Genomic DNA, 19,205 nt, shown 5'->3' on the forward strand with positions numbered 1-19,205 from the left:
TAAAAAATTCACATGCCTGAATTTTTCTTTCAAAATCCTGACTGTTCACATTAAATTCATTCCGGAAAATGTCTTACTTAATGTTTTTTAAAAAATGCCAATCATTGAACGCTCAAAGGATGCAAATGTATCAAAGGATACAAATGAACAGTTCTACATTTTTTTTCTAGTTTGTATTTGGAAATAATAGCCTCAGTACAAGTCTGTACTTGCAGGCATACGAGGCATAACAATGGAAACAGCCTGTCTAACAACTTCTCTGATGGAGAGAAACAACAGCTATGTCCACAACCTGCAGACATTCCAAGCATGTGGAATCAGATTTCCAGTTCCTTTCTATGCAACAGGAAGACATCTGAATTGAGTGCTTCACACAGATGAGGATTAAACTGAGTATCTGGGTAACAAGGTAAACCGTGGGCCAAGGCTGTTAACGAAGTCTTAACACTGCATGCAGAGCTCCAGTGGACTGACCTATTACAACTCTTTGCTGGACCTTCTGCCATTCCTGTCATCTACAGAGGGATTCTGGGAGTGACTCTGGTATTTTCCTGCCCTCCTAAATAATCAGAGCAGAGAGAACCCCAAGCCTGCTGGATAGGGACCAACACATGAACACATGGGTCAGCTTCACCTTGTTGATATCAGAGATGAGCTTCCCTTCTCGGGGCATGTAGACCTTCTGATTATTAGCTCTCATCTTGCTCTGAATTGTGAAAAGCAGCACCTCCAAATTCCCCTTCTCAGTAAACCTGAGTGGAGAAAACCAGCTGTAATCAGTACCGTGTCTTTTTCCTTCAAGACCAAAAGTTCATTTATCAGAGAAAAATGTACTTTATATAGTCACGAAATTTTAAAATCCTTTTCTGTGGAATCTGTACACTGGGACAGGTCAATGGGTCTTTGAGGACCTGTGAACTGCAGCATTGCTTTGTGGCTGCTTGCTGCTAGGATTGATGTTTGAGGGAACAAAGCATTCTTACTAGCAACCTCAACCAAGGTTTAAACCTTATGCCCTAGACCAGTGGTTCTCAACCTGTGAGTCGAAACCCTCTTGGGGACTAAAAAGTCTTTCACAGGGGTCGCATATCAGATATCATGTACTCTTGGGGGCTAAAAAAGTCTTTCACAGGGGTCGTATATCAGATATCATGTACATTAGATATTTATATTATGACTTATAAGAGTAGTAAAATTAGAGTTACGAAGTAGACATGAAAATAGTTTTATGGCTGGGGGGGGGGTCCCCAGAACATGAGGACTTGTATTCAAGGGTCTCAGCATTAGGAAGGGTGAGAACCACTGCCCTGGACAATGAGCTTACTTCAGAGAGGTGGATGAACAGGTCAGCAAGTGACTAAACCTAAATTTTCAGTGGGTTTCAAAGACCTCCCTCACCAAAGAATTTGCAACTGAATTTTCACAAGAAATAAAAAGACTTACTTTGGAAGTATAGTAAATAAGAAATAAGGTCCATAATCCTTCCTTAATAATTATATTAAAATACTAAACTCAAAGATTATATGCAGGGGTTGGAGAGCTGGTTTACCATGCCAGAGCATTCTCCTGTGCAAGTATAAGGAGTAGAGTTAGATCTCTGGCACCAGCACTAAAACTGGCCCAACTCTGCTGCTGGCGGCGGGAGGATCACTGCCAGTGTTGCTTCGGCTGTGTTGAGAGAGCCTGTCTCAAGTGAATAAGGATACCAGACACCCTCCTCTGGCATCTGAGCATGCACACAGCTGTACATTTCCAAACATATACAGGTGCATACATCACATACATTTGAAGAAAAGAAAAAAAAAACTTTTTTTAGGTAGCAGAACTTGATCTCAACTGATAGGCAATGATTAACTGTCTTTACCTAATACAATATTAATGTCAGCACATGCTCAATTACAGGATATTTTATCAGATCTGTGTCCAGGGTTTTATAACATACACTGTGTATCAATATATACCCTAACTTTTCTTCTTTCTTTTCTTCTGAGACATGATCCTGCTATGTAGTCCCAAATAACCCTGAACTCAGGATCTTCCTTTAGTAATGCCCCAAGTGTTGGAATCACGGGTGTGTGCTACCACACCTGGCTTCACTGTATTGCTTTTCTACAATGTACAAAGCATCACACGCAAGGGTTTTGAGAAGGAACTGAGGCCTTGTATCATTCTTTTGCTTCACACATATCCTGAGTGTCAGTGGTACAGTCTACTAGATAAAGATCAAAGGAAACATGATGTACTAATAAGTATCAGCAATTATGAATCAGGCAAGGAGGAAAACAAGCTACTAGGAGGGACACTGAGTTAACAGAGGAAATCACAGATGTCAGAAACAGGGGTCTTGGGCTGCTGCATGTCTACTCCCACACTAATGACAATACATTACTCTTACTTAGGTGGTTTCTCCACTGTGCGGTAAGTGTTGAATGCCTGAAGCTGCTGCTGGACCCCAACCAGTGAATTAGCAAATTTGCGGTTGTTTAGAATGATGATGGTTTGTTCAATCCACTCCAGAAGGTCAGAAGCAAGCGACTCATACTTCTCAATCATTTTCTCTGTTTCTATAGCATTGTCAAGCACCTGAAATGAAGGGTGAGAAAACCAATACCAGGTGTCACCAGCAAAGGAACACAAGCAAACATTTCCATGTGACACACACACACTTAATAGCCAGCTTTCCTGTGATTCCTTGACAGAAGCATTTTAACCTGCAAAAAGGCATGCAGTCTAGGCCTATCAGCTGTGGGCAGTGGCATCCTAACTCAACTGGACCTGGTTCTGAAGCCACCCAAACTCCAAGGAGACTATGATGATTTCTGTAATTCCTAAAAAAGCAAAGAGACCTCTGGATTGGGGTGCAGGGGGACGGGTGACAAAACAGACAAACAAACAAAAATGAGAGTGATCTCTGCCTACATTAGATAAAGAAGACCTAAGACCAAGGCTTTTAAAATCATGGTCAGTAGGATTTCCTGACCAAGGTGAAGCCAATTTAGCTAAGGTTTTTAGCTGTGGATTTCCTGTGAAGGATGGCAGGAGGTTTATCCTGAAATCCCTCCTCAGCTCCTTTCCAGAGATTCCCTCCATCACTGTGCTTCTCATTGCCTCTGGGAAGGCACAGTGCACTACTACTAAGTACTGTTTGCTACTGGCAAAGTGGAGTCCAAAGAAGAACAAGGGCTCAGAAGCAGTGCAGGAGGTGCGTTCTGACGTGTGTAAGAAACTCACCTTCCCAATGCGCTTTCCTTCGACAGCCAAGGCCTTCATCTTGGAGAAGTAGTGGTAGTAAGTGACCACATATGTGATGATGGACTTCTCATCAGGGTGGTCCACGCTGATATCTGTAACCAGAGGGCTTCACTCAGAGCGCTACCCATCATGCCGCTACCCAGGCAGCAAAAGCAGCTACAACACCTGTCCAGCATCACTTCACCATCCAGCAACTTCTCAGTCTTTGAAGACAGCACACTACAGACTCACTTAGCTCATGAACATTGACAAACGCCTTCTGCAGCAGGCATATTTATTTCCTCACCTTACTTTCAAACCCTAACACCAAACTGGGTTGTGGTCAGACACCACATTTTAGCCCGTGGCACACTCATCTCTGGACAACTTTGTCTCCTTTTACCTGAATCCAGGTAGTGACAGATTTTAATGTCACACATAGCTCACATAAACAAACTAGAAACAACAGCTTCCTCACTGGGCTTCTCTGTCACACTACTCACTCAACCCAGGCTGAACCTCCAGAAACACTAACAAAAAATGCCCTTTAATGTGAGCACAGCACAGTCCCTTTAGTTCTTTTTTATCTTGATGTAGCGTCTCCTCACTTTTCCCTTCCTCTCTTCAAATGTTTATCAGGCTTTTTCTAAGTGCCAAGTATTATTCTAGATGTTTCTAATTCCACAAGAGAATATGCTTCTCCATTTTTCATACATACTCTGTGCTTCTAATACTCCTGCACTCCTTACAACCAGCCTTTGCCTGAGAGGGCCTTCTCCCAGCCACATTTACTACCGGCTCAAAAGGAGCAGCACAACAGCTACAACCCCAATGACAGGTATTTCTCATTCTCAGAGCTAGATTACTGTCTTCTTCCTGCCTTGGGACTCTGTGTACATGGATACACGATCTGCTTTCTGAAAGATATTATTTACTCATATGTTTTTGCTTAAAAGCCTTAATCCTAAAGGGTTAAGAATCTCTCATAGGCTTCTTATATCACTCCACCTTCTGAATTCCTCTAAGTGGATGAGGTCAGCATGTATTCAGTGAAGCAAATAAATGAAAATGACACATTCTTGGGAGTAGAAATGTTCAGAGAAAACACTCAACCTGGGACAGATTAAAAATAACACACAGAGAACTTTTCTATCTGTCAGGTTCTTTTTTCAATACACGTTCCACACACAATCTTACTTCTAGTCTGTAAATAGTTCAGGGTGGAGGAAAACAGTTCCTTTAATTTTAAACATGAAAACCCTAGGGCACAGGCTGGAATACTCCAGCTCCACTTGTTACCAATGGGACCAAGAGCCAAACTGCAGTAGCTTTGCTAGTGTACAGTCCTGGGTCTCCTGTTCCCCACCAATGTCCATTGGAGGGGTTTGAGAAGAGGGAGGGAGGGAAGGAGGGAGGGAGAGAAAGAGAGACAAAGAGAGAGAGAGAAAGAGAGCGAGCTGCATCTAATTTAGCAAACACAAAATATTGATATACCCGAAGTAATAGAAAGTAAAAATTTCCAAGTTAATCTATGAATACATCTTAACTGACACCCTTTGAAACACTTTGATCAAGGTCAAAATCATAGGAAACAAGATTTTAAATTCTATTTTTAGCTCCAGTCTTGTGATCTGAGAAATAATCAGTATCCCTTTTACACTAACTAAAGATCAGAAATATTAATGAATGGTGTTAGTAAAAAGTCTAAGTGTTAGGAAAAGGGGAAAGAGGTTTGCTGTAAAAATAAAAAGGACTAGACCTTAGGAAAACTGCTCACAGCAAGGAAGAAGTTAATTAAATATGAAGATTGATCACAGCTCAAGGAATTTTAGCATTCTTTTTATATCAAGAAATCACTTAATGGGTTAGTGTAAGATAATTTTATCTTGGCTTCCTATAGTTTTACGCACTGAAGAACAGCAAGAAACCAGCTTAGCAACCACATGACCTCAACATGCCCTTGGACAGATCAACTTTCTCTTTTAGATTTATAAGAACTTCAAACTTCCACACACACATTTTTGTCTTTAACATTTGCCTACAGCTGAGGGGATCTCTAAGCCTCTAGCATTACAAGCTAAATAATCCCTTTATAATTTAAATATTTCTCAAAATGAGAAAAAGTTCTTCTGAAATCTCACATTGTAATGGGACCTAGAAATGAGGGTTTTTATAGGTTGTCCCAAGACAGGAACTTGGTCATTTGAAGACAAGCTTTGGCTACTGCAGGGACCCAGATCCTGGCAATCAGTTCCACACAGATGAGATACAGTCTATCATAAAAGAAAACTGTGCCTCTGTCTCATCCACTCACACATTCTCTTCTTTAAGCTCCGGCATACTAAAAATGCCCCTTTTCTCAATCTCCACTTACCCTCAGCACACATTCTCATGAACATCAATGAACAAGCACTCACTGAGTGCTTATGCTAGGCTTTCTCACTGAGCACAGGTCCTGAGAACCTCCAATGATACCCCACTGCCTGCTAAACAGCCTTGAAAGGTTTGCTTTCAGCCCACGGAGGGAAGGCCACCACAGAGTCCCTCAATCCTCAAATGCCTGCTTTTCTGGCTCCATGCCCACTCTCTCACACCCATCTTCAAAGCCTCCGGAAATGTAACTCATTCTACAAACCCTCAACTGTTGCCATAACTGGAATTTTAAATTATCCTTCTACCTCTTCTTTCAATTCTCAAGGCATGCTGCACACACAGAGCAGCAACACAAAGAAGACTTTACATCAACCTTTTGATGCTAGAGATGTTCAAGCCCCACCTTTCGCATCCCGGATCCTTACCTTCAGGGTCTAACAGTTTAGTGAGGCCCAGGTGCTGCTCTGCCAGGTTAAATGCATTCTGCAGATTGTAGTGTGCATTCGATTTCTTCAGTTTATCAAAATCTATCAGGTCAGGCCTATACAAAATGACAGTGGAACATAAAAAACATTATGCCTTGGAAACAAACCAAGTGTCTAATGAGACATGATAATGCCCCAGAAATGTTAAAATAATCACTTAGTGGAGAAAAATTATACAGTATTATATAATCACCAAACAATGAATATGAATGCAGGAATTTCCACTATGGCACAATATCTTTCTACCTTTATCACGATTTCTTCAGACTTACCGGTGCTTGTGTATCAGTGCATTGAAGGCCATGCCATCCCTCCAGCTAGTGGTGAAATTGTGAATGTTGACATTGGGGTACCTGTCAAAGACAGTGCACAAAAGCAAAACAAAAGAATTACCAAATAAAAGCTTACCCTTTGCTAAATGCTTTAAAAAAAATAAAAAAGCCTGTGTTCACTGTAAACTCAAGGTCATAGCTCAATAATGACAATTATATCTGAGCATATGTTCCCTTAAAATCAGGTTGCTGTGAAATAAAAATAAAATAGCTGTATTTCTTTACGACTGCTTGGTAATGCAATTCCGTAAGATGTGAGCTGCATTCTAAAGTTTAAAGCAGTATCTGTACTCAGGAAAGAGTGACCATAACACAGCAGCCTTTTGCTTCCTGTGGCTTGATATCCCACCTGCCAGGGCCTCAGGGCTCATTCTACTGGGATCTGAATTCATATACAACTGAGACAAAGCTGGCTAGGACTACCTGGTTATATGACACTGTATTTTACATATAGCACTCAACTGAATAGATGATTTATAAAGAAAGAAATTCCCTAGAAAACTTTTCTGTTTCAAACTGGCCTCTAATGAGTCGGCTGCTTTATACCACATTAATCACTAATAACTTTGTATCTGCACAAAGGCTCAGACATGTTGTCATCTGCTTCATAGACTACAACAGTGATTCTCAATCTATGGGTCACAACCCCTTTGAAAACTGTCTATCAGATATCCTGCATATCACATATTTACATTATCACTCACAACAGTACTAAAATTACAGTTATGATGTTGCAACAAAAATTATTTTATAGTTGGAAGCCACCACAGCATGAGGAACTGCATTAAAGGTCACGGCATTATAGTTGTTAAGAGCTGCAGGACTCTAAGCTCTCTATAGTTTCCATGTTTACCGTTCATTGCTTAAACCCACGACTAAGGGAGAGTTTTTTTGAAATATTTTACATTCATCTATCTGACTGGTTTATGCTTTATGGGTATCAAGAGGATACCTGTCCTGTGGGAATGTGTTCTCTCCTTCCACCATCTGGGTCCTAGGATCTAACTCAGACCATCAGGACTGATGCCAAGTAACCTGCTGAGCCATCTCACCAGCCCAAGGTAAGGTAGTCTTAAGAGTACCTCACTACCAGAGCTTCCAGGGACTAAGCCACTACCCAAAGACTATACATGGACTAACCCTGGGCTCCAACTGCATAGGTAGCAATGAATATCCTAGTAAGAGCACCAGTGGAAGGGGAAGCCCTTGGTCCTGATAAGACTGAACACCCAGTGAATGGGACTGTTGGGGGGAGGGCGGTAATGGGGGGAGGATGGAGAGGGGAACAACCATATAGAAGGAAAGGGGGAGGAGTTAGAACCGGGAAAGGGAATAACATTTGAAATGTAAATAAGAAATACCCAATTTAATAAAGATGGGAAAAAAATTTCAAAAAAAAAAAAAAAAAAAAAGAAGAGTAACTCACTAATTAAGCTGATAAAGAACTGGTTGTCATTAAGAACCAAGGACTCTGAAATAATTTCATCAGCATTTTACAGGATTTATTTATGTATATGTGTGTTTTTGTGTGAGTTTATGAGCATCATGTGCACAGAGAGGCCCACAGAATCCTGAGGGAACAGGAGTTCCAGCAGTTGTGAGCCACCAGCACTGGGTGCTGAACACAGAGCCAGGGTCTTCCAGGAAAGCAGCGCGAGTGCTGCAAACTTCTGGGCCATCATCGTGTGAGCCCCACATAACATGCTTAGTATTAGCTGAATTCACACAATGTCAATAAGCAACAATAAGTTGCAGTTGTGTAACAGTCTCTCCAATTGGGTTTCAGTGAAAGAATACAAGGAAAACCAGGATAGGTTTACATTGTAACTGCTTCTAAGTTTGCTGTATAAAGCTCCCCAAGTGGCAGGAATTAAAAGAAGAAAACTCCCAAATGCATTTAAAAAAGTATGTGGGTTTGATTCTTAGAAATGTTCCCATAATTTTGTAATTTGAGATCTAATGGTCTGTGGCGCTTTCCTGATAAAGAGAATGCAGCTGATTAAGGAAATAAGATAGGTTCAAAGGATAAATCACAACTCTTTCCATTCTGACAGCCAGCTCTGAAATGTCACAGACCAACTGTTTATGTGGTAACAAGACATCTCAGTGGAAGCTATGAAAAGACACTTGTCAGCACCTTCCCGGCGATGCTGACCCCCGGCGATGCTGAGGGAACGCAAGCCTGGCAGAAGCGCACTGCCCTGTGTTTAGTCCTGGAGATGCCTCATGTCCTTCGCTGCACACTCACCCAGCTGTCTTCATCTGGCACCACAGCAGCAATGCATCCTTAGCAGACTTTTTCTCTTTGTTATCTTCAGTCTCCACACTGATATCCTGGATCTAAGGTTTAAAAAGAAATATTAGGCAAAGACCCAAGAGATCTATCTGCCTGAGAGCCATTGAAAAACAGGTCTTCATTTACATGAAACAGATCAAAGTCTTGTCCTGCACACTGTCTGCTGTACATGTCAGTAAGAACTGTCAGGTTCACCTCAGATCCTCCAGATCTAGGTTTCCTATCCTCCATCCAAAGCCAGAAAGATGTCTGGTTCCATGAATGCCTCCCTAGCACCTTAATAAAGAGGCCATGCATGTCCCCCACCCTCTACCACCACCACCCCACCCCCGCCCTGGGGCCCATCTTTGAAACTACAAGCTAGTGGGTGGCTTCCCACAGAAACTTGAGAAGTGTTTTGCTGAGGGCAATGTATGTATCATTTCCTGTAAGATTGACAGAATCTGTTAAATGCTATGCTTCCACACTCTCTATTTTGTACGTTCACAAGTTCAACATTAGACATTGCGATGGTTTGTATATGCTTGGCCCTGGGAGTGGCACTACTGGGAGGTGTGGCCTTGTTGGAGTAAGTGTGTCACTGTGGGTGTGGGCTTTAAGACCCTCATCCTAGCAGCCTGAAAGCCAGTATTCTGCTAGCAGCCCTCAGATGAAGATGTAGAACTCTTAGCTCCTCCTGCACTATGCCTGCCTGGATGTATGATAATAGACTGAACCTCTAAACCTGTAAGCCAGTTCTAATTAAGTATTGGCTTTATAAGAGTAGCCTTCGTCATGGTGTCTGTTCACAGCAGTAAAACCTTAACTGAGACAGACATAAAGCCTGGTCTAATGGCACCAGGGTCAAACTAAATGAGTTCTTTTTTTTTCCTTCCCTCCTTCTCTTGGTCAGACTGTGTTCTTCCCCTGCCTCCTCTCTCTGTACTGTGTATCTGCGTGTAACAGCGTGTGCATGTCACAGAACACCTATGGAAGAGGTCAAAAGACAACATGTGGAAGTTAGTTTCTTCCTTCCACCACATGGGAGGGCCTGCCGGCCCCTGAAGGGGTCTCCTAAGGGCTTTCCCACCTAAGTACCTCAGCTTCTCCATCTCAGCAAAGGCAACAGTGGTTACCTCACAGCACCACTGTGGTTGGCTGGTTGTTCTAATCTTGCTGCTGTTGTTTTGAGATAGGATCTCATATAGTACAAGCTGGCTTCAAATTATGCACTGGAAAACTACCTTGAATGAGTAAATCCGATCCTCCTGCCTCTGTCACCCAAATGCTAGGACTACAGGAATGTTAAGACACACCTATCAGTTATTATGATTGTAGATAAATGTTCCTAACTGTAATCTGTGGTTTTGCCCCCTTTAACTAATTTAGGACAAGTGGTGGGACTACCAAGTAATGATTCAATAAAATAAATGTAGTGGAAGAAACTGCACAATGCCAGCCACCAACACTCCAGGCACTAAAGCTAGCAGCTCCGCCTCTCGATTCAAGAGGAAAAAGTAAGTATTGGCAGGGTTGAAGTGAAGAAAAGGAAAATCGACAGTCATGTTTATTCAACTCAGTTCTCTCTGAGAAGTCTGAATAGACTGTGTATGCCAGCTCCCTGACATGGCACTCATCCTCTGTCACCGGGGCCTTCCGTGTTCCCGTCAATGTAGGCCAAGGCAATAGACGCCATCTTCAACAGTAATTCCCCACTTAGCCTACTGGGACTCTTTGGAACTGGGCCCTGGGAATCTGAATTATTAAGACGCTTTTTCCATGGCAGCCTTGGAGACAGATGACGAGTATGGGTTGTCTCCCTTTGTAATGATCCCTCTCTACTCAGAGAGGTCCAGAACACTGCTTCCTGGAAGCCTAATCTTAGAAAGGCAACAAAGAGAGAAAAGCACTAATCACAGGCTGGTTGCAGAGTTTGGACAGGAAAACTAAGGCAGTTAAAATTTGGTTTTTGGTTTTCATTTCTCTCCCTTGTGTGAAGAGAAAACAGGAGTAACCCGACACCAGGGCAGCAAGAACCCAAAGCAGACACCTGGATCAGGACTAAACGGAGTGAGTGCTTCTCCTGGGCCTCCTCGCCCCAGAGCATCAGAACACCCAAGGCAGCCTAAACTGCGCCCCACACAAAGCTCGAGGGAGTTGCACGGGGTGAGAGACCTTCTCATACATGCTTCTACACAGATACTCCATCACATAGCCACCAATTCAAACTCGTAAAAGGCCTTTTGTCCCTTTCTTCCTGAAAACTGCTCCTTTGCACTCAAAGGAGGATGAGAAGGTGAAAACGGAGCCCCTATCCTATGGGTCACAATTTGGCCAAGTCTAGGAGTACCCAGGACTAGCCAAAGGGCAGAGATCAGATGTTCAGAGATACACCTTAGGAACCCATGTCGCCAAGTTCCCTGACAGGAAAGCCATGTATGTCAGTCAGGGGCAGTGAAATTCAGAAGAACATGGTAACTCTGCATTCCTCCAGGGTGGCATCAGTCTGGCCCCTGTGGAGCAAAGCGCTCCACTGTGGAAAGCGCCTTAGGCCAAGCGCCTTACCTGGAAGCGCAGGATGATGGTCCAGATGAGGCCGAGGGTCAGCCGGTGGTTTCCATCCACAATGTCATGGGAGCCCATGTTCTCAAGATGGACTCTCTGCTCCTTCAGGAACTGAAGAGCCTTGTCGACATTCTCCAGACAGTGGATGCGCATCCGTCCCTTAGTGGGTTTAGGCTAGAAACCAGAGAAGAGAGGTGGAGACACTTTATCCAGAAGGGCAGAGGAACTACCCTGAATCATACACGCCTGTCATGGCTTGTGCCCAAACCCAAACTAAAATTTGTGTGCATTCATTTGGTCACAGAGTCTGAGTGCTACTGCTGCTCCCCACTGAGGTAGACAATGCCGCAGCACGAATGAAGATGGAGTCAGTGTAAAGGTTAATAATACTGGTGGTGCGACCTAAGATTAAAGTCGGTACTAAAGTCTATAAGGCCTGGTGGCACAAGACTGAAATCCCAGCTACTTTAGAAATTGAGGCAAAAGGATCCTAAGTTCAAGGCTGGCATAAACAACTAATTGAGACTCACTGATCTCAAAGTAACCATGGTAAAGCTGGCTGCGCACACGGCTGATCTCAAAGTAACCATGGTAAAGCTGGCTGCGTACACAGCTGAGTGGTGCAGCACTTGCTTATCATCCAAAGTCTCAGGTCCAGTATCTACCACCAACCAACCCACCAACTCTCCCAAATCCCAGCAGGCCAATTCTTGTAGCTCGTGTTCTATTTGCTTCAGAGAGGTCTTCTCAAATGTTTTAGGTGTAGTATGGTACTCAGACACATTCACGAAACAAACTGTTCTCAAGCGGTAACAACGGTCTCTCCTAACTACATGGATTCCAACAGGAAACTCTTTAGTGGCTGTCTGCTGGGTGCTATGACATGTGCATCTCTCGCCTTGGTGGCTGATGGCTAATCATGTTCAAGCCTCACCAGAGCCATGACTGAGAACAGCTAGCATTCTCATCCTTTTATTGCTGAGCTCAATCAATTTACCCAGCTGGCTAGTGTGTAGCTGTTATCTTTATGTTACATAAGAGTACAGAATATAAGAAAGAGTGGTATGCATTTCCATGTGAATGGAAGGAAAGAACTCAGTTCTCATTTGATATGTAGTTTTAAAAGCTATTTATATATCATTATGCTTCATATTCTCAAAAGTTGTAAGAAAGAGTAATGACAAAAACTGAACATGGAGGAACAGGATCTGTAATGAACAACCTCTCAAGCTGCCCCTCAAGAGCTGCTAGCTCTGCCAGGAGAGGAGCTCCCACTATTATCAGATTTCTAGGGTGGCATGGGGCTATTCCCATGGCAACACACATTTCTGCCCTGTGTCACTGACAAGACAGTCTCAACTGCCATCCAACAGGAGCAAGGATGGCAGTCGGGTTGATGGGACTCGGAAATGCCAAGTGTCTGAGGAAGTGCCAGTTTCCACTCACCCTCCTTGAAGCAACTTCACAACTCTCTTTCACAACTCACATTGTTTACTCACTTATTTATATTTTTGGAAGGGTTTTTCCTGTTTCTCCTTGTCTGACACTCCTTGTACCAAATCTCACCAACCTCTACTCCAGATCCATCCTCCATCAGATTGCAAAGGAGAGAGAATTATGGAGTGAACCAACTTTAGGGTCTGAAAATACAAATCTAATTGTCCATTAGTCACTTAGTCACGCCAGAACTCTGAGAATCAGTGTAGTCATGGACTAATTCTCCTTCCTTGCATGAACTTAAGGCTGTTTGAGAGCGAGGAGTAGGGCGGGCCGTCCCTCCCAGGTCCTAAACAAGGCAGACACGTGCTCTTAGCACGTTGGGATGTGAGACTACAGAATAAGTACAACAGCAGGGGTTATTGCCAAGAATCTGGTGTGGGAAAGAACAAATACTTCCTGGAGCTAGTCTGATTTCCTTTATAAACAGAAGAGGACGTGGAAAGGATTCCTGGCAGGGTGTTCTTTCAGGGGGGTAGGGAGGCAGGGAGGTTGGAGTCATTCCCTCCCACCTCAGCAAATCTCTATTACCCCCCTTTCGCCATGGAGATACAAATGAACCTTGAAGTTGCCTGGAGAGCAGAACTGAAATGCTGGACAGAGCAATAGCTCCTACGAAATACCTCAGCCCAGGTAACCACACAGACACACAGACATGTACACATGCACTCAGGCATGCACACGCACAAACACACACATACATCTACCTGCTGGGTCTTGATTCCTGAGTTATAATGTCTTCAAAGCAAAGACATTTAACCAGTGGCCACTTCCAGCTCCAGAACACAAGCTAGGTATGACAGAGTAGAGGACTTCTCATCATGCAAGGTAAACTTTAAGTGTCTGATGGTCTGGTCAAATGAAGAAGAAGCCAGCAAAGACACTAACTGGCCTCAGGAAAAATGAGCAACCAACTCTTGCTTTAATCACAGGTATTCTATTCATTCTTGCGCTCTTGCTCTCCCCCCTCTCCCCACACCCTCTACTGAGCAAAGTATGACAGACAGTACACACCAGTAACTGGAGGACAAAGTATTTAAGGCCAACTTGAGCTACATAGTGAGACTCTGTCTCAAAAGAGAAAAGCACATCTCTCCTGACTATTCATATATATATACATATATATGTATGTATGTATGTATGTATATACATATATATATACATATATAAAGCCAAAATCTTGTCTCCAGATTCTTCCTACCTATTAAGTGCTGAGTCATCCAGAAGTCCTTAACGTCAGAGGAAATAACAAGGGAGCTACCTCATTAGCCTATAAGAACTACATGAGGTATCACACATACCAAACTCCCCAAAAGCAATACACTCCCCGGAGCTAGAAAGATAGCTTAGGGATTATGAGCACAGTCAGTCCCAGCACTGACACGGCAGCTCACAGCCACCTTTTTCTCCAGTTCTGACGCCCTCTTCTAGCCTCCACAGGCAACACACAGACACGGTTTACACAGATTCAGGCAAAACCACTCACACTTCTGCCCCCTCCCCACACATAATTTTTTAAAGGAACTCCAACTAAATCCCTAGAACCTTCATCACGTGATACTGATGTGTCTATCACAGCATGAGCTTCAGAGAACGCTTTCTACCTAGGTAAACCTGACTTCCTATCCTCTGGCTACAAATCTGAGTCACTACTCCTCCTGGTTCCAACTGAGCCTCAACTACCCAAGGTTTCTGGAGCCCTCATCTAAAGACCCCTTTTCTGTTCTAACCCCCCTACCCACTGTGTACAGAGACAGACAGACAGACAGACACACACACACACACACACACACAGCTTTGCCTCTATGTGGCATGTTAGTATATGGTTCCTCATTATTCCGCTTTCCACATTTACGTATGCCCCAAATTAGTGGGGGTACGAGTTCTTCCATGGCTGACTGAAACAAAGTTAGGTTTCCCATTTACAAATAATACCTAGAAAACAGGCGGCTCTGTAATCAGTCTATAAAATTCTTGTCTTAAAAAACAATACATGTACAATGTCTTTAATCCCAGCGCTCAGGAGGCAGAGGCAGGCAGATCTCTGAGTTTGAGGCTAGCCTGGTCTACAGAGCAAGACTACACAGAAAAACAAGTCTCGAATGAGAAAAGTTTTTGGTTATTATCACTTAACAAAGGCCATGGAAAAAAGAAAAGGAAAAGAAAGGGAAGGAAAGAAAATAAAACTAAAAACGAGGTTCATTCTAAATAATTCAACTCTCATGGTAAACCGTACCTTCTCCACTTAGCTCAAGCTGTTCTGGAATTAATATTTGCAAAACCAACAGAACAAACAAAACAAAACAAAATTCTTAAATTGTGTGTGTGTGTGTGTGTGTGTGTGTGTGTGTGTGTGTGTGTGTGTGTGTGTGTGTATATGTATGTGTGTGTGTGTGTGTGTGTATGTGTGTGTCCATACTTTTCTTCTAAGAGACTGATTAATGGAGTAAGACAACAAAATAAAGGCAAAAACCAGTAAACAGCAGGCAATCAAGCCTAATCATATCTGTGATTGAAAACAGCAGGCACTGGAGAAGACCCAAGCTCTGGAAGGATTTACCTCAGTCAGCAGCAGCAAGGCCAAAAACTGGCTCTCTTCCCTAAAATGTTTCTTTGTCACAGAAGCATGGAAGGGTTGCAACCATAGGCAAGTTCTGACCTTGGTTATGACCTTTAGCGTAAGATCACCGCTGACATTAAGCCCAATGACATTATGCTAGGTTCCTCTCCAAATGCTGATCATATGGAGGGCAAACCTCCAGCCTTTGGTCTCAATCTCATGTGGCTTTGAGATCAAGTCAGTTAACAGTGTCAGGCGTTAAGTTCTGTGTCCACACTCTGCCCTGCCAAGATGATGCTAGAGTAAAAGGGTAGTCTGCATTTTTAATAGAATTTTGAAAGACAACATTCATAAAGAGTTATAATCTGCAGGGACTTCAGAACAAGGCACTAGGATGGGATGGTTTTATTTCTCATTAACCGATTCCCAATCAACAACAGTCTGATTGCTCTGTGACTACATACAGCCACAATGCTATGGGAAGAATACGTTTGGATATGTAGCCTATTTGGGCCATGCGTACAGGTGGAATTCTTCTTCTCAGAAGATCAGAATCAAGTTCCATGGCAAGGATCAAGTTCCATGCCAGGGCAGATGGCTACCTGAAGCCCCTAAAGCCCCTGAAACGTATCTAATTCGTTCTGTTAGGCTAAATCCAGACTGTGTTCAACTAACTCCCCCTTTTCAGGTTCACTCAGTAAAAACACATGCATACAGAAACTTCCCCTCCGTAAAAGAACCTGAAACTTCATTAATAAAGTAAACTTGTAAATCCCAGCCCTTCAAACATTTATCTACTATCCCCGGCTGAGCTAGTGAGGACTAAGGACTAACATGCTAGTAACTGAGAGCTACAGACAGACTGCAGATGTTTGTTTCTCCGGGGTTTCCAGCGAAGGTGCAGAAAACCAGAACAGACCCAACTGGCTGACTATAGAGTAAACTGGGACATTAACTAACAGGAAGCTTTAGAATTTGAATATGCGGGAATTCTTTTGGGGCTCACAGAATCCTAACAGCCTCAGGAGCCAAGTATAAGAGTGTGGTTTGTGTCTCTTCCAGAATCCCACACACCAAAAAGAGGGCATGCCCAGGTCAGTAGAAGCTTTCCTCACTAGAACATGAACAATCAGGCTGCCTCCTTTTTAACCAAAGATGGCTGTTAGGAACCGATCATAAAAGAAAACAAAATTCTCTGACACTGACTGCCTGAGAAGGTGGAGGTGGCAGATGTCTTCCATTCTCTATCCCTATTATTCTCCTAGATTTGTGAATCACTGAAAAACTTGGGGGGGTGCAGGGGAGAGGATGAGAGGGGGAGGGAGGGAGGGAGGGGGAGAGAGAGAGAGAGAGGAGAGAGAGAGAGAGAGAGAGAGAGAGAGAGAGAGAGAGAGAAGAGAGAGAGAACGAACACAGATGGGAATAGTGGTAAACACTGTAATCTCTGCTCTTGGAAACTTGAGGCAGGAGGATTGTTATGACCTCTCTCTAGGCCTATAATAGAAGTCCCTGTCTCACAAAACAAAACCAGGTGGTAATGGTGCACACCTTTAGTCTCAGCACTCTGGAGGCAGAGGCAGGTGGGATCTTTGAGTTCAAGGACAGCCAAGGCTACACAGAGAAAATCTGTCTTCAAACAAACAAACAAATCAAACCCCTACCACCTTCCAGCTTCTTTTGCAAATAGCATAGTGGGGTTTATTCTCACACAAGAACTATGATTTGCTAGTTGCTGTTTTGTTTTTTCCCTGCTAACATCTTTGTTAGGTGAGGTATTATATGGACATTGTCATCAGTCAGTCTTTGTGAGCTCTGGGTATGCAAAGGTTTACTTCACACGGCCTAAAAGACTGGACAGTACTACAAAAAAAAAGTGTTCAAATTAATCCCTATCTCTGTGACCTTTTATCATTTTGTCAAAGCTACCATTCAAAGCATAAAAAAGTAAACAAATCTACAAGGTTAAATAGAGAGGGAAGGCTTGACAGGTGGAAAAAAGAAAAATCTGGTTATAAAGATTACAGATGTTTATCACAATGATTCTAGCCTAGGTTCTAAAACAAGTCTTCCCGGGGGTGGGGGGAAATTAATAAGCAACTCTTTTGTTTGTCTCCCTTCATGGAACCACCACCCCACAAAAACACCACTGTCCTGCAGCCATCTGCACAGGGCTTACTGATCTACAAGACTGAGGTGAAAACACCTGCATTCTGGGAATACAGAGCATGAACAGAACTCCGTAAAGACAAGAAGAGGCTTGACTATCTTTTGAAGGCACGACCCTGTTCTTGACCAGGAGGACTGTCTTCATTTTTTCTGTTTAGAGATGCAATTCTGTTTACAGACTCCTAAGAGAGGGAAACAAAGCCCTAGTCTCTTACCAGCAGTCAGACGTGTGTGCACTGATCTGTAAAAGGATCTGCTGTGGCTGTCAAGTTAAATAAGAGGCTCTTCTGGCAGCCCCACCAACCACTGGCATCATATTTTCCTGGCAATGTCAGTACAGATTTGGGGCTCTATCCCTAGGCATCAGCTTGGCTCAGATGCACCACCACCTATGGAACTACCTGTGCTCTGGGTGGAAAATAGGGCATATGTTTTTGAGTCAAGGCAAGCCAAAACCTGCTGGGTCAGTCACAGTGAGGAGTGGGCTTCTCTGGCTTAAGGTGTAGACACAAAAGTCACAGACATACAGTTTTCACTGCAAGCTAACAATTTTTCTGCCCAGAAGAGCGGGATAAATTTATCAGATGCTCCGTTCCCAAGGAGACGACAAAACATTAGCATATACCATCACCCCACCACCACCCCCCAAACAAAAGGAAAGTAGGAAATAAAAAGTAAAACTGGCAGAGGCCACTGGACTAGATTCTTGCCACCTTGAGAAGGCAGATCAGATTTTCCAAAGAATCATCAGTAAGACATAAATTTAGAGCTCCTTCCATGATCTCATGTAAGCAGCAGATTCATCTCGGAGCCAGCATCCAGGCCAGGCAGGCCCTTCCACTGCTAGCACTGTGCCTTAATAGAACCATCAACTAGGATATTCCCTACAAAATACACAGGCATCTCAGAAAGGAAGCTCCATTATTACAGTTCAATAATACCTCCCAGAATCAGCGTGTCTACCTCACTCATCAAAATTCTCCAGAAAACATTCTTAATTGCAGAATTTACCAAGAGACAAGTCCATACTTGTTTCTTCAAAAATGTTTTCCCACTTCACGGTGCTTACCAGCCTCTCTCCAGAGAGGACCTCCAGTAGCTTGATGAGCATCCGTCCATCTCGAAGGTCAGTGTACAGGTCTGTGATTCGGCAGGACACTCGGGCAAGGTGGGAGTTGACCCACTTGGTGAAGGTCTTCTTCTGTACAGCTTCACGCTCATCTGTAAGTGGAGAAGAACTCGCTTTACCAGGAACCCAGCACTGGTAGCAGCAGGTGCAAGCCAGCAAAGCCCCATAACCCACACAACGAGAGTGTGCAGCATAACTAAACTCTAACAAAATCCTTACTTAGCTCTCTACTGTCTGGGAATCCTGGGATTTGGACAACTCTTGCACAAGTCAACTCCCAGGCTTGCAGCCAGCAGAATTCAGCAGATGGTGGCGTGGGCCTCAATCAGTTTGACTACAGAGCTTCTGGTAACATCCACCTACCATCCCCCCAAGGGCAAGTGAAGTAAATCGCACATAAAAGGGTCCAGGCACAGAGACTCTCCAGACAGCAGGAAACTACTTCCCCAGGTACAAAAGCTGAAGTAACACCTGGCCAGGTAAGTTTACTTATGACCATGAATTAATGCCAAGGGTCTTCTGAGATTCAGGCACATGTACTGTGGACAACACAGAAAACAGGCAACAGAGTAGTGAAGACACCTGTCCAGTC

The 19,205-nt window shown here is 43.5% G+C and overlaps 1 protein-coding gene across 3 annotated transcripts in view; it reads right to left on the reverse strand.

Annotated features, from left to right (window-relative positions):
- Sptbn1 (spectrin beta, non-erythrocytic 1) overlaps nt 1-19,205 on the reverse strand; it is a 172,283-nt gene that overhangs the window by 46,266 nt on the left and 106,812 nt on the right. For all 3 annotated transcript variants that reach the window (XM_032917109.1, XM_032917110.1, XM_032917111.1), the window contains 8 exons: nt 18,554-18,705; nt 11,262-11,435; nt 8,670-8,761; nt 6,362-6,442; nt 6,030-6,145; nt 3,232-3,344; nt 2,396-2,583; nt 635-752 (listed from right to left, as the gene is read on the reverse strand). In XM_032917109.1, coding sequence (XP_032773000.1) covers nt 635-752; nt 2,396-2,583; nt 3,232-3,344; nt 6,030-6,145; nt 6,362-6,442; nt 8,670-8,761; nt 11,262-11,435; nt 18,554-18,705 — 1,034 coding nt within the window. The remainder of the gene's footprint in view (nt 1-634; nt 753-2,395; nt 2,584-3,231; nt 3,345-6,029; nt 6,146-6,361; nt 6,443-8,669; nt 8,762-11,261; nt 11,436-18,553; nt 18,706-19,205) is intronic.

The sequence above is a fragment of the Rattus rattus genome, chromosome 11 (assembly GCF_011064425.1).
Source record: "Rattus rattus isolate New Zealand chromosome 11, Rrattus_CSIRO_v1, whole genome shotgun sequence".
In the NCBI taxonomy this organism is placed as follows: Eukaryota; Metazoa; Chordata; class Mammalia; order Rodentia; family Muridae; genus Rattus; species Rattus rattus.